The sequence below is a fragment of the Phragmites australis genome, chromosome 7 (genome assembly GCF_958298935.1).
Source record: "Phragmites australis chromosome 7, lpPhrAust1.1, whole genome shotgun sequence".
In the NCBI taxonomy this organism is placed as follows: domain Eukaryota; kingdom Viridiplantae; phylum Streptophyta; class Magnoliopsida; order Poales; family Poaceae; genus Phragmites; species Phragmites australis.
In genome coordinates this window covers 5,500,301-5,527,576 of record NC_084927.1, presented here as the reverse complement: position 1 = coordinate 5,527,576, position 27,276 = coordinate 5,500,301, and the positions used below count along the sequence as shown (strand labels likewise).

The 27,276-nt window shown below is 43.9% G+C and overlaps 1 protein-coding gene across 1 annotated transcript; it reads left to right on the top strand.

The window, feature by feature from the left end:
• Window positions 1-877: 877 nt before the first annotated feature.
• LOC133923916 (uncharacterized) lies at window positions 878-3,268 on the top strand. Its single transcript, XM_062369228.1, has one exon. The coding sequence runs from the start codon at window positions 1,442-1,444 to the stop codon at window positions 3,095-3,097; it is 1,656 nt and encodes a 551-aa protein (XP_062225212.1). The 5' UTR covers window positions 878-1,441; the 3' UTR covers window positions 3,098-3,268.
• Window positions 3,269-27,276: the final 24,008 nt, after the last annotated feature.

Genomic DNA, 27,276 nt, shown 5'->3' with positions numbered 1-27,276 from the left:
GCATTCAATTGGAAAAAAAGAGGAAAAAAAATACAAATTTAGACAACATACATGAACATATTTGTTGAATAGACAATATGTTATCGTATTTATAATTTTAACATTCGTATTTGGTACATTATTTATTGAAAATAAAATTTTGGTACACCGTACGTCGAAAAACTATGGACCTGATCATATTCGGCACACCGTGTGTCGAATATGGCATTGTAGCTCATATTCGGCACACAGTGTGCTTAATACAGGCTACAATACCATATTCGGCATACGGCACACGATGTGCCAAATATAGCTTTTATCTGCCGTGCGGTCACTAATTCGACACACGGTCATATTTGGCACACCGTATGGTAAATACGGTACTATAGCCCGTATTCAGCACACCGTATGCCGAATACGGTTGATATTCAGTACACGATGTGTCGAATATGGGCTACAGTACCGTATTTGCCATAATGTGCGTTGAATATGGGTTTTTCGGTGTACAGTGTACCAAAAATCTATTTTTGGTAATTGATGCGTCGAATATGGATGCTAAATTTGTAAATACGATAATATATTATCTATTTCGACAAATATATTTATGTATATTATCTAATTTTAGATTTTTGATCTTGTTGCAAAAACATTAAGAAATCCGAGGACCAAACTGCAAAAGGAGATGTTGCGGTAAGTTTACTTGCTCCAAAGTCCACCCCGCTTTTCAAACGCAACTGCTACTCCCTCCCAGAGCAGACTACTCTGCCCAATAACAAAACCCATCCGCACCGACGCCCCACCCTACGCACCATCTCCCGCCTCACTGACAAGGCAGTCCTACGGGAAACGCTCAGCTCTCGTCACGCCCGAAATGTCAAAAGGCACCGGGAAAGTTACACGCCCGGAGCGAGCCAACCACTGCACCAGTCCATCATCACTCGCTCCGTCCGTCCTGCCTGGCGAGGTGAGGCCGCGGCGGCTGCTTGCTTTTGTTGCCTTGCTCCCGCTCCAATTTATGGCGATTTAATGCCACCAGCGAGGAGTTGGGCGCCCAGCAGTGGCTGCATCAATGGCGTCGTCGCCCGCATCCAAATCTCACTGCTAGCACTAGCCTCTTCCTAGCTTCCTCTGGCTCATTTCTCTTCTTCGTCCCCTTCCTCTCGTTCTTCTCCACATTTCTTCTTCATCTTGGTTTCTTGGAGCACCACCCAAGAAATGCTATTTTTCTTTTCTCCTTTCCAGTCGTGACATCTCTGCTCCGCCATTATTTCTTCCCTCTTGCTGCAGCTTCTGGCTCACTGCCAGATAGCTAGTCAGACACGAAACCGGACTGTTTGAATTCAAAGCCAAGATTTTTCTCGCAAAGGTTTAATCTTTTGTAGATTTTTCGCTTCTTTCTTTCATGTTTTTTTGGTAGTTTGGGGGCAAATCTTTGAGTTGAGAGCTCGAGGAGGTCGGAGGCATGGTGGCGGAGCCGCTCGTGCACAAGGTGCTCTCCATGGCGACGTCGTCGTCGTCGTCCAAGAAGGTGAGGCCGGCAGCTAGTGCCAAGGGCGGCGAGGCGGCGGAGGACGGCAGGGTGGGCATCCTGTCGTTCGAGGTGGCCAACGCCATGTCGCGCGCCGCTAACCTCTACCGCTCGCTCTCTGACGCCGAGGCGGCGCGCCTGCTCGGCCCGATCTGCCTTGGCTCCCAAGCCGTGCGCGCGCTCGTCCCCGGTGACGACGCGCGGCTCCTGGCCCTCGCGCTCGCCGAGAAGCTCGACGCGCTCAACCGCGTCGCCGCCGTCGCGTCGCGCCTCGGGCGGCGGTGCACGCTCCCGGCGCTCTTGGGGTTCGACCACGTCTACGCCGACCTCCTCGCCGGCCGCTCCGGCACCGCCGCGGCTGCCTTCGCCGTCGCCTCCCCGTCCGACGCGGCCGCGCTCGTCCGCAAGCTCGACCGCCTCGCGGCCGCCACCGCCGCGCTCTACGCGGAGCTCGAGGTGCTGACCGAGCTCGAGCAAACGGCGCGGAAGCTCCCCACCGACGAGGCCCGCCGCGCGCTGGAGCAGCGCACGCGGTGGCGCCGCCACGACGTGCGCCGGCTCAGGGACTCGTCGCTCTGGAACTGGGGCTACGACAAGGCCGTGCTCCTGCTCGCGCGCGCCGTCTGCGCCATCTACGACCGCATCCGCCTTGTGTTCGGCGATCCGATGCTCGGGCTCGACTTGCTGGCCACTACCCGGGAGTCACGGCAATGTGACCAAAGCCGGCAGATTTCCGGTCCAATTACAGCGAATTCAGGTCCTGTCCGAGCCAATCTCGGTGATGCCAAGTCAGGGCCAATTGCCATAGTCGATGTTGATATGCCACGCTCAGTGAATTTTCGGTCGAATTGCGGAGCAAGCCCAGGGAAGATGTTCATGGAGTGTTTGAGCTTGAGTAGCTCGGTGTCGTGGAAGGATGGGTTTGAGGATGAGTTCCTGGAAAATGCCAGCTGCATCAGCAAGATCAAGTCAGGGATGCTGGTACCGTTGAGTGGCGAGCAGGGGGTGTCCTCAACGACAGCCAAGAGCGGCAAGATTGGCACAAGGGTGCGGTTTGGTCCGAAGAGCACGGTGACATCACTTGCGGCGCCATCCACAGTTGGCGGGTCGGCCCTTGCAGCGCATTATGCAAACATCATCATCATCATCGAGAAGTTGCTCCGGTACCCACATCTTGTTGGCGAGGAGGCACGGGACGATCTGTACCGGATGTTGCCCTCGAGTTTGAAGGCGGCATTGAGGAAGAATCTGAGGACATATGTTAAGAACATGGCGATCTATGATGCGTTCCTCGCGCACGATTGGAGGGAGACGCTTGAGAAGACATTGGCATGGCTTGCGCCGATGGCCCACAATATGATCCGGTGGCAGGCTGAGAGGAACTTTGAGCAGCAGCAGATTGTGTTGAAGGGGAATGTGTTGCTGTTGCAGACATTGTATTTCGCCGATCGGGAGAAGACTGAGGCGGTGATCTGCGAATTGCTTGTCGGGCTGAATTACATCTGCCGGTACGAGCAGCAGCACAACGCGCTACTTGACTGCTCGAGTAGTCTAGACTTTGATGATTGTGTGGAGTGGCAGCTTCAGTAGAGCCCAAGGTCAGGTTTCTACTCTGTTCCATAGTGTACAAGTGATATGAAACAACAAAGGGTACTTGTTTTTGTTTGGGTTTCTTCATTTTTCCCCTTCCGTTTTGTTCCTGTGCATTTTGCACATGAGACCATCGATCAATTCATAGATGAAATATAGAGCTTTGTCTACTGGAACGATGCTCATTCTAGCTCCGGTTGTACATACTTTTGTTGAATCCTTGTGTCAAGCAGTCTGAAAAGAGGTTTCTTACCTAGTAATTTTGCATCAATCGTGTACATGATGGCATTAAAAAAAAAACCATGAGCAGGAGCACTGCTCTTTCATTTAAGTAGGGGAAGCATTGAAGCAAAACATTTCTTACGATTGTTATAATACATAAAGAAACAAATAAGCTCCTCTAGGAATTAACATAAAAACTATGGAAAATCCGGGCGCCCACAGGCCAACCTACCGCAGCCTGATATTTCGGTGATTAGATAAACTAATCAGAATTGCTATTAAGTCACAAAGTTGCTCCTATGTTTAGTTGTTGATTCTAGCATATGGAGTGTTCTGGCGATGAATATTAAGTCAGTCATTGTTTTTCGTCAGCATGGGACTTTGCTAAAAGCACATCAGGAAAGCTAAGATACTGTCACTATTACATAAAGGTATAACATTAGCCATTAATTTAGGGAGTATAATATGATATGAGGTTAGTAGTTGTTCATGCTAACCTTACCTTCTCTGAAAGATTTTCCAATTCTTGGCATTGTTTTCTTAGAAAGTACAGTTGATACACCATGTATACAAGGATTGCGCATTTCAAGACTGAAATCAATCATGGATGGACGCTATCCTCACCAAAATTTACAGTAATATGAGTATCGGTGATTTACTGTAGCAATTTATTATAGTGATTCTGCGGTTAATGAAGCACTATAGCAGATAATCTGTTACGTCGGTAAGATATGATTTCCATCATGGATACAACCTGCTATGCGTACTGACATGTACTGTTGAGTGCTACTATGCACCAGGGCACCCGTATGTTTCATAGCTACGCTGCTCATCTGAATATCTGATCATAACAACTGAGCAAGTTGGTAAAGCATATACAGTAAATATTCATTAGCAATCAGTGAATGTAGTACCATTTTTGGTCCTTTTTAGGTAGATGAGAACAATAATTTGCTACAGCCTAACTCATTGCTCTACGTATAAACTCACTGATTTTCCACTCCTCTCCATGCATGCACTTGTTATTGTGGTGCTAACATGCAAATTTCTTTCTCTCATTGCATTTCCTTGTTTTTTATATAATGGAATGTGAATATTCGAGCCTCGGTATCGACAGATACACACAACCGTATCATTCTATTTCATTGTACTTCTCAGATTGAATGTGCCCTTCTCATACTATATCCAGTAATAACTTGTGAAAGTGATATCTCAAGATCACAGCATAATCAGGGATGTACTATTGCAATTTTTTTTTAAAAAATATTAGTTTTTTTTACCAAAATTACAGAAATAATACAGAAAATAAAGAAATTTCAAAAATATTACCTAGTCGTCCAACGGTTTAGCGAAAATAAATTTTCTTCCTACCGTTCGGTTAAAATCCTATTTTCGCTAAACCGTATGATAAAAAAAGGTAAGGTGTCCTCGCGGCAGGTGAGGTGTCCCGGTGGCAATTTCTAGGCTATTGTCGCCAAACCATTGGACGAAAACAAGTTTTCACTAAAGCGTTGACGGAAAACTAGTTTTCACCAAACGGTTGGCTGAAAACTCCTTGCCCCTATCTCGTGAACTCTTTCTCCTACGTCAGCCGACGGGTCGGTTCTCATTTCGCCTCGCCACCGAGGGGTGTGACCACGTGAGTAGAGGAGGCGACGTCGGTTGAGAGAGGGGAAGAGAGAGAAGAGAAAAGAGGAAGAAGAAGAAGGAGGGAGAAGGTGGGAAGGATGAGGGAGAAGAAGGAAGGAAGGAGGAAGGAGAAGGAGAGGAGGAAGGAGAAGAGCAAGGTAAAAAAATTCCTTTGTAATTTTATAGATATATGTATTTCACTTTATATGTATGTAAGATTTAATTATGGATTAGAAAATAATTTCTCCTTTGTTATTGTAGATTTTAGGTACAAATATTTGTATTAGGTTATTTGGAGTATTAGGTTAAGAAAATAAAATATATGTGCGTAGAATATTAGATCTCAGCACTTTAATTAAGATGATGTATTTAGATTATATTATTGGATTGTAATAATATGTTCTTTACACTAAACTATGATATTTATTGGATTATTTTGACGTATGGACTAGTGGTGCAACAGAAAACAATAAAACAAAGAGGGCATAAAAAACAAATGCACCACAGAAGTATTTCTATTCAAGTTTTAAAATTCAATGAACATTATGTATTTGAAAATTCGCAAGGCTCATAATGTAAAATGGTATTAATTAGTAATTTATTTAGAATTAAATATATGCAATTTGTTGTTTCTTGTAATACGTTTATTTAATTATGTTATCTCCGATTTAGATGTAGGACTGTAATATTGATTAGATTTTAGGCAACAAAGACTATAGTAGTTCACATTTTAGGGAAAATAATTGACCATTACGTTAGGCAATTTTAAGTTAGTCGCATTGTATGAATGTAATTATTTTCATTTCTAATTAATAGGGAAAATAAGTTAGTAATTTAATTGATATACTTTTTAGGTCGTATTTATGTCAAACCCTATAAATCTTAGAGTATTCTATGGAAATGGTCAAATCCGTAACGGTCCATCTAGTGTTGATTTGAGTAATTTTTCATTTATCATCCTTGAGCATCCAAACCCTGAGGGTATAAGAATGAAGGAGATGAAAATATGGTTCACCCAATATTCTCAGCCGGACCCTTAGATTTATTCTGTTACAGTGCAATGCATGTGGACTCGTACGTCAGATTTAGTTTTTTAGAGTTAAAGCCGGTGTATCAGACGTACAAGTGGTTGAAATGGTTAAAGTGGTGCAGGCGACGTCAGGCTGAGTTCAATATCCTGGTGCAAGCATATCCAAGAGAAGCATATGATAGTAGCAGTACAATGACACCAGTAGAAGAAGAGGATACACACGGGCATGCAGTGTCAATAGAGAAAGTTGAACAAAGGCAGATGTCTAAGGCAGAGGTTGTTGTGCATAGGTACACGATAGAGGTTAAGGAGCATCATGCTGATGCAAGGGAGGAAATTGAAGAAATTATTGTTAAGTTCGAGAACGTAGAACATAATACAATTCATGAGGAAGAAGCTTTATTTGAATCTGTAAATGTAGATGATGATGGTGATGATGAAGACGATGAGTGTTCTAATACTATCATCCCAGAAGAATTGAACATGCCTGACAAAACGAGGATGCAAGTTATGAAGAACAATGATTCCCCTTAAGAGTATGGTTCACCTAAATCAGGTGTTCCTCAATCGGTTTGAATTGAAGGATACAGTGGTACGGTGGGCAGTGATATCACACAAAGAGGTATTTGTTGTTGTCTCAAGCCCAGAAAAATATAGTGTGAAGTGTAGAACTCCTGAATACAGCTTTTATGTTCATGCATACAAGCCAAAGTATTCAACCCATTGGGTAGCCTCTAGAGTGGTTCAGCACAATTGTATGCTGAAAAATGTTGGTCGAAAGCACCGCAACATCATTACTGCACTAGCTGCAAATGAATTGTGCATTGAAATCATTCAGAAGCAAGACATGAAATGCTTGTTCATCCAACGAGCAATATTACGATAGTTAAAATACGAGATTACTTATAAAAAGGCTTGGCATGTGAAGCAGAAAGCCTTGGAGAAGCGGTGGAGGTACATATGAGGCTTCTTATTGCAACCTACCCCGTGTGCTTGAAATTCTGAAGGATGGAAATTTTGTCACATACACCGCTTTCAAGGAGATTGAACTTGATGAAAGCCAGCCTAGGATTTTCCAACATGATTTTTTTTCTTTAAGTTAGTGTATTCAGTCCTTCCAGTATTGCCGTCATTGCTTTGCCTGGATGTTACATTCTTGACTAGGAAGTACAAAGGCTAGATTCTCACTGCAATTGGTGTTTATGCAAATAACCAGATACTTCCTTTGGTATTTGCGTTTGTAGAGGGTGAGAGCAGGTTGAGCTAGCTTTGCTTTTTTAGGAATCTTAAGGTTGGGGTTGTCCTTGGTCGACCTAACGTTTGCATCATACACGATCGACATGCTAGGATCTTATCTTCTATAAAGACACTACAAGAGGATTCAAGTGAGTCGTTCCTATGGATTGACCTGCAGAACAGGTGGTGCATGCGTCACATGGGAGCAAATTTCTATAAGCAATTCAAGAGCAATTCATCTATGGACATGTTAAGAGGCTGTGCAGCAAGAATCAAAGTCCTAAGTTTGATGCTTTGTGGAAGGAATTTGGATAATAGCACAAGAACGCACATATAGGAGAGAAATAAGAAGCCGCCTAATGATGATGACACTGTACCAGAGGCGATGCCACCTCTTGGAGAAGGTATTGACCCTCCTAATATGAGAAGGTCGGCAAGAAACATCAAATGTTTCTCGCACTGGATTGAGGCAGAGCCAAAGGAGAAGTGGTACTTATTCTTGATGTATTTTGGTAGATATGGCGTCATGACTACCAACATAGTAAAGGTTTACAATTGGGTCATCAGAGGGCAGTGTGGACTCCCTGTTGTTGCAATCGTTGAGGGAATGTTGTATGGCATGATTGGTTACTACCAGAAGAGGCATGTTATTGCTGCTACTGTTACTCACTATACAACAATGCATATACTGTATGCCCAATGGATAATGGAGTACCTGCAAAAGAAGAATGAGAAATCAGTAGAATATATGGTTCGTAACAAGGGCATCAATGAGCACTGCTTCGAAATAACCTTGAGATCAAAAGGAGGAATGGGGAGCGATACTAGAATTTTCACTCCTGAGGTGAACCTATGCCAAGTTTTTAATGGATGATACAAATGCTCCTGCAACAAACCGAAGCTTTTACATGTCCCATGTTCTCATTTGCTGGCTGCATTATCACAAGTAGGTGTGGGAACCTCAGTATATGTGTCACAATTTTACTTGAATGAAAACGTGGTGCTGACATGGACTGGAGAGTTTCATGGATTCAGTGCACATGGTAACTTCATAGTTTACGATAGAGATATGCTAATATGTCTGCCCCTATGATATTACTTAGACACTTAATAGGAAATTACTTAATCTGGTGGCTGAGCCCTTGCTAATTTATCCAATTGCATTCTCTTTGGAGTCGGGTTATTATAAGTATCCACTATGGATTAAGTCTTGCGAGTACCTTCATACTCACGTGCTTTGTTTGCTTTTCAGGTGAGAAAGAACTAGTATTTGGCTATTTTACGCCCGTCGATGTTGGCGACAGGCAGGAGTAGTGCCATCTACTCGTGATATGTCTTTTGGGGTGGCACCTTAGGGCAATGGCGCTAACTATGTTGTGTTGTTATGTAATTTATTCCGCTGCAAAGCTACTCTAACAATGCCATTTTATGTATTTCATTGTAAAGTTTAAAATTGCTTAAAGACTTGTAACTTAATTTAATTACTTGCTCTTTATTATGTCTTGTGATGATGTGCTTGTTGTAAAGGTGTGTGTTCCGATCCTGGAAGTAAACACATGCCGGGACTACCAGGGTGGGATTCTGGTTAATCATTGTGGGCGTGATTATGGAAAATGATCGTTCGAATAATTAATTAGAATACTATTTGGATGGTTCCTCACAAGCAGTGCACGAGATTGGGGTAGACCATAATGGATATGCTATCTAGGAACTATGTGTTTCTATAGTTATTTGTGTATTTTTTTTATGTTCTCTTTGTCATATGTTCTTGATGTAAAAACTATGTGATATTATTTGTGTATTATTTATGTTCTCTTTGTCATATGAAGTTATTTGTGTATGATTTGTTTTGTTGATGTCTGAATTATGTGGTCATCAATATAGAAGAACTATGTGTTATATGTTGTTCCTTTTTCGCAGGGATGGAGCCATCGTATGAGCTTCTCGACCGTTCTGTGGATGACTGTCATCGTGGATTCTTATGGGCCACGCATGGCCCTTCGAGTATGCCTGTGTTCTAGATCCATGCGCCAAAGACGGCTTGGCGACTTCACCCCCAGTGGTTCAACAGGTTGTACACATGGTTCAATTTGCATGCAACAATATTTAATTTGTTGTAACTAATCAGCTCATGTATTTGCAAGTTTGGTCACACAAGACTTCTTTTGCTTGCACGGATGATTCAGCTCACATATGAGGATGCGGGGTCGCATCAGGTGGCTGAGGGTCACGAGGACGAGGTCCAGTTGGAGTGGTCACGTTGGTTCCCATTTGATCGTCCCCTTATTTCTTCTTTGGTGGACCTATGGAGGCCGGAGACACACACGTTTCACATATCGTTTGGGGAGATGGCAGTCAGATTGCAAGACGTCTTCATGCTGACTAGGTTACCAATTTCTAGTGAACCGATCGGTCCTTCAGTCACTCAAGCTAGTTGGCAGCAGGACTTGTTTGAGAGGTTTCAGGGAGTTCTTCCTGAGCCACTATACGTTTTGCCCATTGCGGTGCATCAGAAGCATGGACCCAAGAAGCAGTGGTTGGAGCAGTTCAGGGTTAGTAATATTTTTTATTGCTTCATTAATTTCATATTGCAGGTGCTTTGTCCATTTATTATCGATAATTACAATCAATCGAATTATACAGGTGGATAGGATGGCCGAGGATCCCACGGAGTACCAGATTTCCCGACACCTAGAGACTTACCTGCTGTGGTTGTTCGGTTGGGTGATGTTCACCTCCACCCACAGCAACACTGTGCACGCATGTTGGATAGCCGATACTCGTGCTATTGCTGACGCAGAAGTCGTCGGCGTGCCTCAGGTATCTTGGGGTTCGACCGTTCTTTGCGCCACCTACCGCGTCAAGTGCGACGCCTGCGTGAGGACATGCAACACGTCCAATTTGATGGGTATGCCTCTACTGCTTTAGCTGTGGTCCTTCGAGCGCTTTCAGGTTGGATGACCACTCGTGGTGCCTAAGCATTACACCTCAGAGATGTACGCTGGTGATGACATCGATAGGCCAACGATCGAGTTTGGTGCGCCTTACGATGCCTATAGTTACCAGCAGTATCTGTAGTGGTACACTATACGGACTCGCACACGTCTCCTTCGTGTCAAGGACCCACCACGTCAACCCTCCGCTAGCACTGCTGCCCTTTACCCAGGACACGCAGGAGTGGCGCTACACCTTGTGGTATGTGAAATGTTCAAATTCTTATTGATTTTTACATTCACATAACAACTAGTGCTAACGATTTCTTGTGTACGACAGTCCGACTTTTGGAGAGAGATTCATGAGGAGGCAACGAGTTTAGCTACTAGACTGCATGAGTATGGCACATGTGGTATGGTGATCGATGATATCATTGAAGCGTTCTCCCGTATGGCCACCAAAGGCTGGTATATCGTGGAGTACATCATGCCGACAGCCCAACATCGTTGTACGCAAGCCGTCGATCCCGCATTCCACGCTGAGGCCCCCACGACCTTCCTCCGCCTTCAGCCACCAGTACTACACTAGCCCTTAGCCTCCGCTCCCTGACAAGGTAATTTTTTTAGTTTGAGATTTTTTGAGTAAAATAAATATTTTGTCATAACATAGATATGCCAGACGCTATAAGTCTTAGAGTAAAATAAATATTTTGTAGGTAAATTTTTCTTTGTAATATTATTTTAGATTTATGCAATCTTAGCAACTTGTTGTTATATATCTATGTAAGTTTAATTAACTTGTTATTTTGTTTGATATATTTATTTTAGGCTGTAATTATGTTAAACGCTAGAAATCTTAGAGTTTCCTATGCAAATTGTCAAATCCATAACGGTCCATCCGGTATCGATTCGAGCAAGTTTGCAGGCAGGAGGCTCTGGATGGGCCGCCCACCAGTTCACAGGAGGCTCTGAATGGACCGGGCATGGCTACGATAGTCCTCAGCCTCCGCGACCTGTCAAGGCAGGGGGCTTTGGTTTTGCGACACCTGTGTCTATTCCTACGCCAGGTATGCCACGACTCTTTATTCAATAATATTTGATTTATTACACATTCTGTGCCAATACTCACTTGTTTCTGCACGATATAAATGTAGGTATGATCCGCATCGATACAACCACACATGTTTCTGGGAGTTCACCGCACTCCATCGGGAACCTATTCTTTGACTTTGTAGGGGCCTCTGAAGTGATGGATTCATCATAGTTGTACGGTGCACCTCCATCCAGTTAGGCTACCCAGCAGGAGGTGGAAGATAGCTATGTTCTCTAGTTGCCAGATGTGAGTGACATGAGCCTGATTGGTACACACCTTCCGCCTACGGGCATCCCTGAGAGGAGGAGGAGGCCGATGTTCCAGTGTCAGCATATAGGCGAAAGTGTGCCAGAGGTAGGGCCCAGGGTAGGGGTCGGGATAGGGGTCAGGAGTAGTCTATGTTTAGGGAGTACTTTTCTATTTCATTAGTTCAGACTGCTAGTTTAGAGAGTAGTTTAGTTACTATGATGCTACTATCTTATTCTACTATGGTACTATCTGAAAGTGCATCTAGAGCTAGTGTGGGTTTTGAATGATTAATGAAAAATGATTAAGGGACTAACGTGTTCAATGAGCTTATGAACATGTGATAGTTCTATTGGAAAAATCAAAATGCATTGGCGATAATTATGCTTCACACCTTATATTGTTTAAAAAATTATATTTTGTATCCTCCCACCTTCATTCAGAATTTTACTCACACAATTTATATCAAATAAAATATATAGATGGCAATCAGACAAGTAATTGCACAAAATTGAATTTGAATATGTGCCATAAAGTTTAATTTGAATGAAACACATCAAATAAATGGATAAATCATCTCTATTATATCTTATTCACTTTATTATTAATGTAATTACTTTTAATTTATTTAATATTTGTAAAATAATTATGGCACATAACTTTATTTATTAGTTATCTATTACGAACTATTATATATTAATTATGATATTTAATACTTATTTAATATTTCTTAAATAATCAGGGGTTCGTGCTTTGGTGCAGAGCCAAAATGTTCCAGTCAAGGATCAATAAATCTATGGCGGGTTCTTCTAGTACAGACTTTCCATATACACCTGCAACAATTGATATAGCACTTAATGCCTCCTTGCAGGTTGTGCGTGAAGGGAAGGATGATCCCTTCAAGGAGAACAACATAATCCAAGATGTATCCAAATTGCATGCAAGACCCTTCTGTTCTGTGTTAACTACTCCGCTCCAATATGTAACCACCAATGACCTTATGGCCCTCTTGCACGAGTGGCGTCAAAGGTATCTCAGGGTGTACGAACTAGCCGACCATTCTTCTATGCTAGGTTTCTCTAGGAGGCAAAGAAGGATAGTGATGTTGCCCGACCAGTATGCATCCCACATTCATATTTGTCATTTTCTATTTGAACACCCTAATTATCTTTTTTCCATTGATTCGAATGCTCCTTTTTGCGTTATGTATTCCCGAAAGACGCAGAGTTAATCAACAAAGACATCCTAAACTTCTTGATGATGTATATGCTCTTCGGCGGGGGTGCGATGCCTGGTTCACGTAGAAGATAACAAAAATCAGCGAACCTAAGGAGTACATAGGTGCCCTCTACTATTCAACTAGAAAATGATGAGGACGATGAGGATGATAATTTCATGCTACCAATGCCTCGACGTTCTAGCAACAATATAGGAGAAGGTTTAAGGAACACTGCAAGAGGATGGTCACACACACATAGAGATGGTGTACAACCAATAAGGAAATATGACGTGTTCCTACCGTGATAGCTCAAGATGACAACGACCCTCCCTCCGAGTTCTCTATCTCCGGAGGACACTGATGATCCTGAAGATAATGGTGGATTTGTTGGTACCCATCCTTACAACTTCCTATCATCACATTGGAGATGACAACTATCTTACCCTAATAACATTGACTCGCACAATTGTCATTCTTCCACTAAGATGATCTAGGTATTCAATAGCTATGCTTAGGTATCTGTTACAATTTGCGTCATAGAATTGGAACTATACAATTTCGAATGTTGGTATATGTTACAATTTGTACTATAACAGTAATACTTAGATGAATCGGGGAGCAAAAAGAATTATCATTTGAGGTCTAAACCTTACCAATTTTTTTAATGGACAGTTCAGAATCTGTTTTAGCTGAACCACACACATGATTTTTAGGAAGAGCGCTACACTTTAAATTGTCCATGTTCAAACATAGCTAAGTATTAAGGCTGTCCATAGCCTTTTAGACTATATGGTGAATTAGGTATTTTAAATATGCATTTAAATTAGCAAATAATTTCTATCATGTTATCTATTTTTGTAAATATGGTCCGGTATGTTGTATATTTTTGGATTTTTGCATATGAATGAGCTTGCGCAACATTAAATAATTTATGCAATCAAACACGTACTTGCACAACTTTACATAAAAAAATAAGCAAATTTTTTTCACGGATACAATAAAATATAAAATAATTTATGCAATTTACAAGGAATTTTCAAGTTTTGTCGTTGAATGGGCCAGTTTTTGTTGAACGGTATAGTGAAAATAGTTTTTATCGCCATACAGTTGAATTTTCCATCAACTGTTTGGAGAAAATAGGTGAGAGAAGGTTCCGCCGTCGTGGGCCTCCTATTTTCGCCATACATTTTGACAAAAATTGGTTTTCTGTCAACCATATGGCGATAGAATGATTTTCTTTTTTTCATTTGGTGACTAGGTAATATTTTTGAAATTTCATCATTTTTAATTATTTCTGTACAAATAAATAATATTTAAAAAATTCGTACTATTGCTACATCACTCTATGATACCACTGAGACTATAACGTGAATGTTGTTTGCCTTTGGGGATGCAAAGCTTTTCTTCATCTGCATTGGCCATTAACAGCATTGTCATTTCCCATCAAGCTGTTGCTTATCACAGCTTCTAATAGTACTCGCAAAACTTGATTACGGCTTCCAGGTGTGGTTGTGAATTGATTGCGATGCGTTTGCAGCACTTGATCCTGTGGTCCGAGCTTGTGACTTATGAATCCTGTTGCCATTTCTGTTACGACAACCGTTGTTCCGTTCCTTGGTACAACTGGGAGGCTGGAACATGGAAGTATTGAATTAGCAGGGTGGATCTGATCCGTGCCCGATTTAGTGCGAAATCCTAACTGATTGAGTACAGATTAGGGAAGGTTCATGTCCTGCTTGAGGAGATTTCATTCATTTAGAATGCAAATTGAGGAAAATTTGGACAGACATGCTATATCTAGGGAGCCATACAGGTGAAGGTGGCGTCAAGCCTGAGTGGCGCGCGTACATGGGAATGCAGCTTTGAAGGCTCATCAGTGACCAGGTGAAAAGCTTGTGTCAGCTTTGATCAGAGCTCCTTCTATCTCAAGCCACTTCCAATTTGTAAATTGCCACAAAAGGGCACCAATTCATTTCAAAGCAACTGAATCTGAATCTGGTGGTGAACTTGGGAAAAGGGCATCAAGAACTAATCCACTAAATCCTTTTTTCCTACAATGTTGATTCAAATAAATATTGAGCTACTATACACCGATCAACTCATCCAAACCCTAACTTGATGGCGGAAAAGTGGATAATTTATTTATACTTCAACACTCATCCTCACGTGGAGGCTCCCTCAGACCTCAAACGTGAAAATAGAAGTATGCTGCAATTTTTATTTATTTTAATTGCGTCCACCAGGATTTAACCACGAGACCTCTGATCTTAATACCATATTAAGCTACTATACACCAATCAACTCACCAAAAGACTAAGTTAATAAGGAAATATAGACAATTTATTTATACTTCAACAAACAATAAATGACCAAGAATTGTCACATACAAAGCTTGTACTGCCAGTAACTCTGAAATACTCTGATCTAAATCTTTGCCTGGAGTTGCCATTGTAGAGAAATTCCTTCATATTTTGTGGCAGCGAAAATTCCCCGTGTTTAGCAGCTTAAGCCCCTTGAACCCTAAATAATAACAATATGTAGTGCAATAAACCGGAAATGGCCATGTAATCAAAATCAATGCTCTACAGAAACATGCTGTACTCCATGCCAAGGCGCTAGGCGTTTATCATCGAGTTCCTGATTCGGTGGCACTCACCATTGGTCTTCCGTTCTTGACTTCTTGGCAGGACAGTGAGACGGCGTCTGTAACGGCCTTCAAGTGCTAACAGGGGGAAGGTAGAAGAAGGCAGGTGACATGCCAGGCTGTGCTCATGTGATGGCTTTATTTGGTTGAGGCCGCACGGCATGCACTGAATCGCATTGGATATATCCTCGTCCGTTTGCATGCTTGCCTGCATGGTGCAGTCAAGTTGTTAAGTCTTAAGTTTTAGACGATAACACAGGTTCATCTACAATCTTAAGTTGTTAAGTCTTTAACACTCTCCCACAATTATAGGTTCTCTTTACACGTGTAAAGAATAGAAGCGGACCGCCGAAAAATATACTACAAGAAGTGTAGGCTTTTTCAAGTCACGTTGCTCAACTGGAAGAAATGATCAGAGGAGCACCTCAGAGCATGAGAGTTCCATCGGTTCAAAAACTTCAAACGCAACAACCTGGACGCCGCCTGTTGCCCCACATGAACATGAGGCACCAACCGTCTCTATCAAATTACCAGTTGACCCGATCAGTGAAAGTTTGTAACCAGATCACCGATTCCAAAGTGTACGTTTTGGGACCATCTACTACTGTAACCAACCAATAATCACCTGCATGCAGCTTTTGTCCCCTTCCCAGCCTTTTGCTTGCTAGGGCAGTTGCTGCCCCTTGCATTGCACCCTGCAGCAACAGACACCTGCATTTGGAGACCAACCGTGGGCGCATGTCCTCTCCTCCTTGCAAACCACTCATGTTATAAATCGCAACAAACAGTCACTGACACGCAGACCCAACAATAAATCGCACCGTTAAAATGGGACCCTAATAATGTGATCGCCGAGGTCCGTTTCAAAATCACAAGAGGAAGTGCCATATCCATCGGTGATCTCCTTTTTGTCAGCGCAATAATGTGATGCTGATGCATATACTTGTTCGCCTTGAGATTGTTGTCCGAACAAAACCCCAGCTGATCGCATCATGCGTGTCTCCTTGTTCCAGGACTTGGCGTGCCGGGCATGAATATGATATGTTTGATGGGCTTTATCCGGTGCTTATCGAGTAATGAACCCTACCATCACGAGGGCTCATCATCGCCGCCATCCCAACCAATGAACCTCTGTTTTCTGCAGCTACGATATGTGAAGATCAGCTCATAATTTCGTTTCGTCAGCATGCGCAACGAATTCATTGTTGTTACTGTTTATTAGGATAAAGAATCCAAGGTGTGTCTTCTTGTGTTCAGTGCACGTTTGCAATTCTTTGTGCACATGTACTGGATGCTGGCCGAAGGAAAATCATTTTATACAAATTTTTCCAGATCATGGGAAAAACAACAAGAGAAATATTGCATGTTATAGATTCACAAATCATATAAATACCCTTTTCTTAAAGCAAGGGAAAATATATAAGTTCAAATTTTTAATGCCTCCTCAGCGCAGTAGAAACGCTCTTGCGCCTGAAGCGGGCTTCTTGCATTGTTTCATCGTCTGCGGGCCTTTTTCCCTTTTCTGAAGGCTGAAGAGGAAACTCCAACTGGGCTTGTTTCTTTGTGTTGCGAACTACTCGGTTTGCCACACTAGTTGGGCCTTTTTATCCATATTTAGTGAATACTCATCTCAACATTTCTAAACCTCTCCAAAAAATTTGGACCTTGATTCAGCAATCTTAAAAGCAATCTTAAAACAAGACAACAATTTTATAACCTAGTAAACAATTCCTGAAAATATCAACAATTTTCAAAATCTAGTTCAATTTTTTTAAAACCTAGTTCAACTAATTTGGAACCTAGTTTAACAATTTCTGAAATCTAACAACTAATTTTCAACCTAGTTCAACAACTTCTAAAAATATTAACAGTTTTTAAACTTTGTTCAATAACTTTTTAAACGTATTTCAACAATTTCTTAGCCCTAGTTCAACAATTCCTAAAAAATTTCAACAATTTTTTAAAATTTGTCCAACATTTTCTTAACCCTAGTTCAACAATTTCTGGAAATGTCAACAATTTTTTGTACTTTGTTCAACAATATTTTAACCCTATTTCAATAATTTCTAAAAATATCAACAATTTTTGAAACTTTATTCAATAATTTTTAAACCTAGTTTAGTAATTTCTGAAACATGTCAATAATTTATGAACTTGTCAACAATTTTGAAAACCTTTAAACAATATTTTAGCAAAAACTAAAAATGGTTGCCAGATAAGGAAATTCAGGAAAAAATATTTTTTGTTAACTATAAAGTTTGCCGAAAGAAAGAAGGCGTTCAGTAGATTTGTATTTGTGAAACATTTTGCTATGTACAGAGATGAAGGAGCAAAATCTAGAGTTTTTTTATATTTTTTATTAAAAATTTAAATAAATAGATTCTCCGTAGGAGAATTTGTAAAACTAGACGCCTGCAGCCCTCTGAGAGGGTGGTTAGAGGCCCTAACCGCCTCCTGAGAGGGCGGGTAGGGGTCCTTACCGTCCTCTTAGGGGGCGGTAAGGGGCCTCCCCGCTCGCCGCGCTGCGCTGCCCGCCCGGCCGCCCTCTCCTATAAAATGGCCGAAAAATAGGCCAAAATTTCATTATAATCCGAAAAAAGAAAAAGTTGAGAAGAGGGAGGAGAAGAGAGGAGAGGAGAGGGGAGGAAGAGAGGTCGGCGAAGCCCTGCTGCATTTGAGCCGCGGATTTGAAGAATAATTTCAGGTAAGTCTTTTTTTCCTTTTTATTGTTGTTAATTAGTGCAGTAGTAGTATATGACATATGTTTTAGACATTTATGACCTAGGGTTTAGAAAATTGTCAAATTTATTTAGAAAATGGTACGATAGCAGTGCAATGTAGAATATTATTTTTAGTATATTATTTTTACTATATTGGGGTTGTACCTGTGGACGTAGGAGGTAGCAGTATATGATAATTTGCGAACCTAGGATAGCATTTAGAAATAATTTTATCCGATAATTAGAAATATAGTTTATTGTCTTAACATTGGTTATGTTTGCGGGTGTTTTCAGGGATGGTAGATAAATTAATTTTTCAGATATATTATGCTGAGGGTGAAATTAGGTACGGTCCTAACGGTGTAGATCTATCTGGATTTCGTCATGTCATGAAGGGGCTTAGTAAAGCTAATGAGAGGACCATTGTGGGTGTGTGCAAATGGCTTGTGCGGTTTTTCCAACTGGATCCGCAGCAACATGAGCTGAAGTTGAAAGTTGTCCTCAGCCGTGCTAGTCATGGATACTTTGGTGAGCTTGTTCTCATCGAAGCCACATCAACTTGGAGGCAGTATATAGATATATGTTGTGAACGTGATCTGCCGCTTGTTTTGTTAGCTGAGGCGTACCTGAAAGATCAAAATGAGGTGAACTCTGCGGAATCAGTAGCAGGACCAAGTGAGGCAATGGAAGATGAATCAGAGGCGGCTAATGTCGGGTCCAGGGAGGAAGTTGGTGATGTTCCAGAGCTGCAACCGATGGGTGTAGCTGATGAAGGGGAGCACATCCCTAGCATCATTGAAGATATGGATTTGGAGGATGAAGAGTTGGAGGAAGGCCTTGCCGATGGGGATTCGTCTGACGAGGAGGGTAATGCTCCAATTCCTGCAGAGTGGAGGGATCATGAATTTTCGAAGCTGGTGGTTAGCGAGGCTGACCGAACACCATGGCAGTACCATGAGAACGAGGTGTCACAGGGTGCTATGTACCCTACAAAAGAGGCAGTTATTGATGCAGTGAAATTCTGGTCGTTGTCTCTTCGTAGGCACTTCAAGGTTGTTAAATCCAGTAAAAGGGAGTACGATGTGAAGTGTTTGGTGCCTCAGTGCCCTTGGCGGGTGCACGCATTTAGAGAGAAATGGGTAGACTACTGGCAATGCTCAATAGTTAAGGAACATAATTGTCACATTGAGGAAATAGAGTTCGCCCACCGGAACCTGTCTTCTGCTTTCATTGCAAATGTTATGTACGGAGAGATTGTGGACAACCTAAGGTATTAGCCACGATCAATAATCCGTGCTGTTGAGCAAAGGTTCCAGTACACAATAAACTATGTGAAGGCATGGAGGGCGAAACAAAAGGCTATTAAGATAAGGTTCGGAACATATGAAGATTCATATCACAATCTACCTCGTCAATTAGCCACAATTTGTGGAAGAAATTCAGGCAGCTACTATGATATCAAGTATTACCCCTCTACTGATGTGGAGTACAGCGGAAAAAGAGTGTTGCAGCGTGCTTTCTTTGCATTCGCTGCAACTATCAAAGCATTTCGATATTGCCAACCCATCATATGCCTAGATGGAACATTCCTGACTGGGAAGTACAAAGGGCAGATTTTGTTTGCAATTGGGGTCGACGGTAACAACCAAGTCCTGCCACTAGAGTTTGCTTTCGTGGAGAGTGAGAACGGGGACAGCTGGTATTGGTTCCTAGAGCGGGTTAAACATGCAATTGTTCTTGACCGATCAGATGTGTGTCTCATTTATGATAGACATGCAGGATTATTGTTGGCTGTGCTGGATATGCAACATGGTAGCGTGCGACGGGGTGTAGCAGCACAGTGGCCCGACCTCAAAAGCAGGTGGTGCATGCACCATATGGGTGCGAACTTTTACAGACAGTTTAAAAATAAAGAGTTAATGAAGCTTTTTAAGAAGTTGTGCAGTCAAAACCAGCAACGTAAGTTCAATGCACTTTGGGCAAGACTTGATAAACTGACTCTAAAAAAAACTGCGGAGGCTGCACCTAACAGTGATGAACCAATAGCTCTCGGACCTCTTTCAACCGATACTCCGCAGATTGTCAGGAGATCAGGCTCATCTATTAGGAGCTTCTCACAGTGGATACGTAACGAGCCAAATAAAAAATAGGCTCTGCTGTACGATAGTGGTGGTGCAAGGTACGGAGTAATGACTACAAATCTTGCAGAGGTTTATAACTGGGTCATGCGAGGAATGAGGTCCCTACCACTAGTTGAAATTGTAGAAGGCATTTTGCATGGGACCTGTAAGTACTTTATTGATCGGTATGCAGTTGCTAAGGTTGTAATGAAGGACAATCGTATGCTTTACGAACGGATGCTATGTGAGTACATGAAGAAGGCTAATAAGAAGGCCCACATGCATCGCGCAAATCAAGAGGGCACTCCGGAGCACAGGTTCAGTGTCCTGTGCCGGGATAAGGGTCGGAGGGGGGGTAGACGTGAGCGGCATGTTCAAGAGTGTGTGCTAAGGAGTGGGACATGCATCTGTAGTTTTCAGAAGCCACAATTACTCCACAAAGCTTATACACACGTCATAGCTGTGTGTACGGAGCACCATATGCTTCCCAGGCAATATGTGTCAAAGTATTTTATGAAAGATCAAATACTCAACACCTGAAACCAGGACCTGTATGGTTACGACATTGTTGACACTTTTTCAAGTAATCCAGGGCCTACAAGAATATATGTGCCTGATTTGGAAAAGATGAAGAACACACCGGGCCGAAGACAAACTCGTCGGATTCGCAACGATATGGATGAATCTGAGGCTGGCCCTAGGGTGAAGCGATGCAGTCAGTGCAATGAAATAGGTCACAAGTACAAGTATTGTTCCAAAAATGCACCAGGTGATGCACGTGTTGTCTAGGTGAGTTTTATGGTGCGTTGTGCTCGTTTTGTACCATTTTAATATTCGTTAATGATGCATATAGTGATATAGTTAATTTGCATTCAAAGTATATTATTACTGTCTTTATTTAACAATGTATTAATGTACATGTCTTTCAAATGCAGATATGGTTGACCCTGCGACCCCCGAGCTTTTAGACCCTGCCATGGACAAGAAGCATCGCAGCTTCTTATCCATCGAGCACCAGACGGAGCTAGGAGTGTTTCGACCACGGGGCCCTGGAGAGCTGCTGACGATAGATGAGCGATGGAAGCACAGGTACTTCGATAATTTGATACGAAATTGCCATATCACTGATGTTGTTCCATATTATTGATATACTGCAACACTTATAGGTTGGCAGCGACCGGACTCCTACCGCTTTGCCGGTTGGTCGAGGCCTGATCGACGGAGAACCCCGAGGTAGCGACCCGTCGTTTGTACTTTGATCAGTCGCTGATAGCAGCACTGGTCGACCGATGGAGGTCGGAGACACATACGTTCCATCTCCCATGCGGCGAGATGACCCCGACCTTGCAGGACGTAGCCTACCTCTTAGGCCTTCCTTGCGCGGGAGCTGCGGTTGGGGTCATCGATATGCAGGCTGACTGGATCAACGACATGCATCAGCGCTTTGGCCCGGTGGAGCGAAAGGCGGACGCACCCCCCTACGTGCCTGAGTTCTTGTCTGATGCACGAGGGCCAACGAAGAAGTGGATCCTACAGTTCCAGGTACGGTACCATACAATCTATCAAATACTAATATAGTATGTAGTAATGCTCGTTTTTGGCACCAGTCATATTTGCAGCCGGCATACATACACCCATATGCCAATGCATACGCGGTCTCCAGGCATTTGGAGGCCTTCCTGCTTTGGTTGTTTGGGTGGGTAATGTTCACTAGTGGCCAAGGCCACCTGGTTGCCAGGACGCTTGTGCCGTACACCAAGTCGATAGCGGACGCTGATGCGGAGGACGTACCGCAGTTCAGTTGGGCTTCCGCTGTTCTTGCTGCGACGTATCGGGTGCTCTACGACGCGTGCACGAAGAAAGAGCCACTAGCCACTTTCACCTGGTGTCCACTTCTTCTGCAGCTGTGGTCATACGAGCATTTCTCCATAGGCAGGCCGGTGGTGGACCGGTCCCCGTACCCAGAGGAATGGTACGGCGAGCCGGACGAGGACGCGCCTACTATGGCCTCGATGTGGTGCCGTTGTCGGGTACGTATTTTACATTAACAATTTGCTTCATGTTCTTTTTCCCTCTAACGATTTGTATTGATGTTTGTCACGCAGCCACACTGGGCGCACGAGCAGCCTCGCAGCGCGTACGAGCATTTTCGTACCCAGTTCGACAGGCTACGTCCGGACGACGTGGTATGGGATCCATACAACATCTTGGCTGTGCAAGGGTGTGCATGATTGGGTTTGTCACAGTTGTGTACCCGCGACGAGGAGTACTGGCTCACGAAGGCGCTGCTTGTCTTCGACATCTATGTCGAAGAGTACTCACCGCACCGCGTCATGTGGCAGTTTGGCCGTCACCAGGCATTCCCTCTCGTCCACATCCGTACCGTCCCCGTGCAAGTCCACAGGTACATATGCAAAATTACAGTTTTCGCAACCTTCGTTTTACTGTGACTTACATTTACCGTGGTTCAAATGCAGGTACACACGGAAAGGCTAGCCAGCTGGCAACCTCTGGGCAGAGCGCTTGGCCCCTTACGTGGCAACATGGGCCCAAGCGCTACAGGATGTCATGGAGGAGGCTCGTCCCCACACCGAGCAGAACTTCAACGAGTACCTACTGTGGTACGTTCCACGTACACGCACATGTGTCACCTACACCCCAGAGGGTGTCCGGCCCCACATCGCGTTGACAACGGAGGCATACCCGGTGCATTGGGACGAGGACGCCGCATTAGCAGTAAGTTATTTTTTGAAGTCAGTAGTCCATACTGAACGAATATAACCGTATACTGTAGTTGTTTACTTCTGTTCGTATCCGCAGGCAGATATCGTTTATGATGTACATAGGGATGCAGCTGGTGCCATGGACCGCTTCCGGTAAGGGCACCACCTAAGTACGTCGGATGTTGCGAGCTTCATCAAGCGGGTTTTCGACAAGACAACGCGCGCCTTGAAGCTTACCTCCTGCCGATCTACCACAGATGTAGCAGGGGCGCCTCCCAGGTCCAGTGGTGTCCACGCCGAGTCGTCTCGGCCGTCAGACGTGCACCGTCGTTCATCCGTGTCGGCACCCACACGACCCCTTCTACCACGTCATAGAGGCTCGGAGCAACTTGGTACGAATTATACTTTTGAATAATATTGAACAATATCCTTTACTTACTACTGCATTGATTATTAAACTTTCATTAGATCCGCCTGCACAAGTCTCGATGCAGCCTCGTAGATCGAGCCCTGTGCATCCACCCTCAGGTACTAGCGGCACCCTTCATCCTAGTTTTTAATACTTTCAGCAAAATAAGTTAATATTGTGCTCAGGTTACTTTGGTGATGAGGCCGGTCCGTCTTCGGCGGCCCCACGCCTGACCCCGCCCGTAACGTATGAGCCATACTACGGCACAACAGCGTGGCCTTCTTCTGCTGCACCGTCATACCACGCAGGTACAATTATACAATTTTTACTACTACTTTCAATACCACATTGTTTGTATCTAACGTGATTATTTATTTGTAGGCCCCTCCAGCCAGTACACATGGACGCCTGCGGAGCCTTCACAGTCCTCCTACCCTAGTCAGGAGGATGAGGCTGGCCCGGACGCTGCATACGACCTCGTCCGTGACTTCTTCGGGGGCACACCTGACTACGACATCCTCCAGCGGTCCTAGGTTTCCAGTGCTCCCCTTCGGACACAGCCCACGCAGGACGAGGCCTCGACACCGGTGGTCCCTACTAGGCCTACCAGACACGTTGGTCCATCCGACCCCCTCACCTACTCCAGGGGTCACGTGAGGGTTAACCAGCGGCATCGGGACCACGATGGGGCGTACGGGCGACGGCAACGAGGGAGGTAGCAGTAGAATTTTACATTTTATGTAACTTACATATGCATATTCGCATCGTGATGTACTCCTATGTATTCAGACACGTTTACTTTGTATGGTCGACTTAGCATGTCGTAAATGCATTTCGTATTCAGACACATTCAATGAAGAAGTGACCACACTACTAAACTTTAACCATGACTTGACAACACATGTCTCCTTGCGTAGGCTTTAAACAATATGTGACAACACTACCCAGCTTTTTCCAAATAATAAATGACAACACGGGTACCAATAAATGTGGAATCTCTGACCATGATCAATGACACAACTTTCCCATTCTTCAAGATGGAATCCGATGCTCCTGCCACCAGCTACGCCCCTGCCCTCACTTCTTTCTTCAAGAGCGAATCCAATGCTCCTGCCTCCCCCAACTATAAATAGCCGAACCTCCTTACGTTGAAGCATCACTCATTTCTCATATCTCTCAAGTGCAATGTCTTCCTCAGCTCCATCAAACCCACCAAAGAAACATTGGGGGACTACCATACCTGAAGGTCTTGAACCACCAATGTGCTTCTGTGGTGACCTTTGTAAGCTCCGTGAGTCGCAGGACATCTCATACACCTATGGGCTGCGCTTCTTCATGTGTGCTAACTACGAGTATGACAAGCCTCAATATGCAACAACTGGTTATCGACCGGTACGATAACAGATATCCGCCTCATCTCTTCCGATTTCGCACCCTCTTTTACTAACCGCTCATCTTGTTCCATTTGTTCAGTGCCCTCCACCGCTCTGTGATTTTATTCAGTGGCTCGATAATGAGCAAAATGACTCACAGAAGCAGTGGGTCGACATGAACATGAGGTGGAGAAGGGAAGCGTACGCACGTCGGGAGTACGAGCAACAGCAAGAGGAACTTCGCCTCAAGCGGGAGGAAGAAGAGCGCATGAGGAAGGCGGCGCACGACCGTACCGTGGCTCAGGCTCGGGAGGCTGAGAGGGAAAGGAAGCAGGAGAGAGCCCGCCGTGCTAAGGCGGCAGGTCCCGATGCCCTCCGAAAGGGAAAGTATCCTAGATGCACTCAGTAGAGAGTACCTAATGTAACCCGACATACTTTCCCTCCCTAAGGCATGTTATGATTAGGATCAGCGTACTAATAAGTAGGTCTTAGTGCGAACCGTACATGCCATCTTTGTTTCCTTATCGTGTCGTCATGGTTACAGTGTATTGTAATGTTTTCACCATATGTTTAATACTATGTTTGTCCTCGTTCGCACCCCATACCCACGTAAAATGCTGTGACTGCTAATTACTAATTTTTTATTCTCTGACTATTACATAACTTACTCCAAATTTAAATTCTTAATTTCCTTAAACCCCTTCCTTTTTATTTCTTCAATTACACAAAAAATTACATTTCTAGAGGGAAAAAAGACCTTAACCGCCCCCTCAGAGGGTGGCAAGAGCCTCTAACCGCCCTCCCAGAGGGCTGCAGCCCCTTGAGTCTAATTTTGTAAATTCTCCTGCGGAGAATCTATTTATTTAAATTTTTAATAAAAAAATATAAAAATAAAAAAACTCCAAAATCTAAGTGTCCCATAAAGGCCCAGACTAACAATAGTGTACTGGTGTGGGCTAAATATTCAAAACAGGCTCAGCATGGACTTATGGCCCGTTGCAGAACACAGGGGAGCATGCTACGAAAAAATAAAGGCTGGCCGGGCCATCAATATATAGTGCGTGGAAGAAACCAGCCCATAAAATGAAAAGTGCGTCCAGGAGTCCAACCTCTTACTAGAAATGAAACTCGCGATCATAGCTTGGTGGTACGTTCGTCGGTGAGACCGGACTCCTCACCTCACACTCGCACTTGCACTCGGCTCTAATCCGGTGTACTCTACTTTTTAATTTCATAATTCCTTAAATTTGGTTAGAACTTAATTAGGGTTTAAATGAATAAAATATGTTAAAATCTATTTTCTAAATAAATTTAATTTTGTCATAGTTTATACCTTGGTCGAATGCATTTATGCTGAGAATAGAAGTATTAGTGTTTCATTGTGTGAAAAATAAAATTTTAAAAATCTCGAGGTGCGCCATTTAAATTTTGAAAAAAAGATCGAAAATTGATTCTATAAAAGAAAATTCTTTTTCTTTTCCTTGGACCGGATTTTCTCTTTCTTTTCTCATTTTCTTTCTTCTTCCGGTCGGCCCAACCTTTTCTCCTCCTGGGCCGAGCACATCCTCCCCCTCTCTCTCCTTTACACACCTCGCCTAGGCCGATCGAAGGCCAGGCCCATCAGCTGCCCTCCTCCCTCGGTTGGCACCCCGGCCGGAAGCCGCCTTCTCCCTCGCATGGCGCCCGCGTGCCCATCTCCTTCCTTGCCCACCGTTTGAGCCCGAGTCTGGCTTGGACACGAACACCACCGCCCTCACCGAGCCTGAATCCCAACGAACCCCGCCGAATCCGAACGCCCTACTTGTTTCCCCACCTACATAAGTCCGTGCCCACCATTTGGATCTATTTCGCCCTCAAACCAAGCCACCACCACGCAGCGCCATTGCCGCTAGGTCGACCTCACCACCGGGTGTTTCTGCCACCTTTTGCCACCGCTGACCCACCCATGAGCTTCGCTGTCGCCCACCGCGTGCGTGGGTGCCCTCGGTTTCGTGTCCTGGCCACCGGAGCTTCATCCCTGATGCGCACTCATACATCGCCATCATCTACTCTGTCGTCGGCCTTCGTCCCGTGCACCGCTGTTGAGGTATGCTGTCAAACGGGTTCGTTGTGCCCCCTCCTTCTTTCTTCGCCGCTCACCGTCGTTCCTCGTGCTCGGCGACGAGGTTTTTGCCCTCGCTAGCGAGTCCACCATCGCCGATCCCCTTCCGTTGCCGTCTCGGTTCAAACTGCCGGCCACCTAATTCCCTCTCCCTTTCCCCAGCCATCGGATCTGAGATGGAAGGCCACGATTAGAACCCAAGATACCCCATCACCATCCAATCGTGCGTCAACATGTGTTCCTTCTTAATCTAGTCAGCCGCCAGAGCCACGTTATAGCGCCACGTCAGCCGGCCACATCAGCAAAATAGCTGATATGCCCGCCACGTCAATAGCCGTTTTATCCAGTCATCTTCCAATTTATTTTAATTCAGGAAAATTGCCACTTTTGCAAATAAGCCCCTAAACCTTTCTGTATTTCCTTAAAAGCCCCTATCTTTTTACATCTTAGACTCTAAACTTTCATGTATTTACATATAGGT

What these genes read in the sequence shown, in the direction of transcription:
- LOC133923916 (XM_062369228.1), top strand. Translation starts at nt 1,442, where the DNA reads ATGGTGGCGGAGCCGCTCGTGCACAAGGTGCTCTCCATGGCGACGTCG.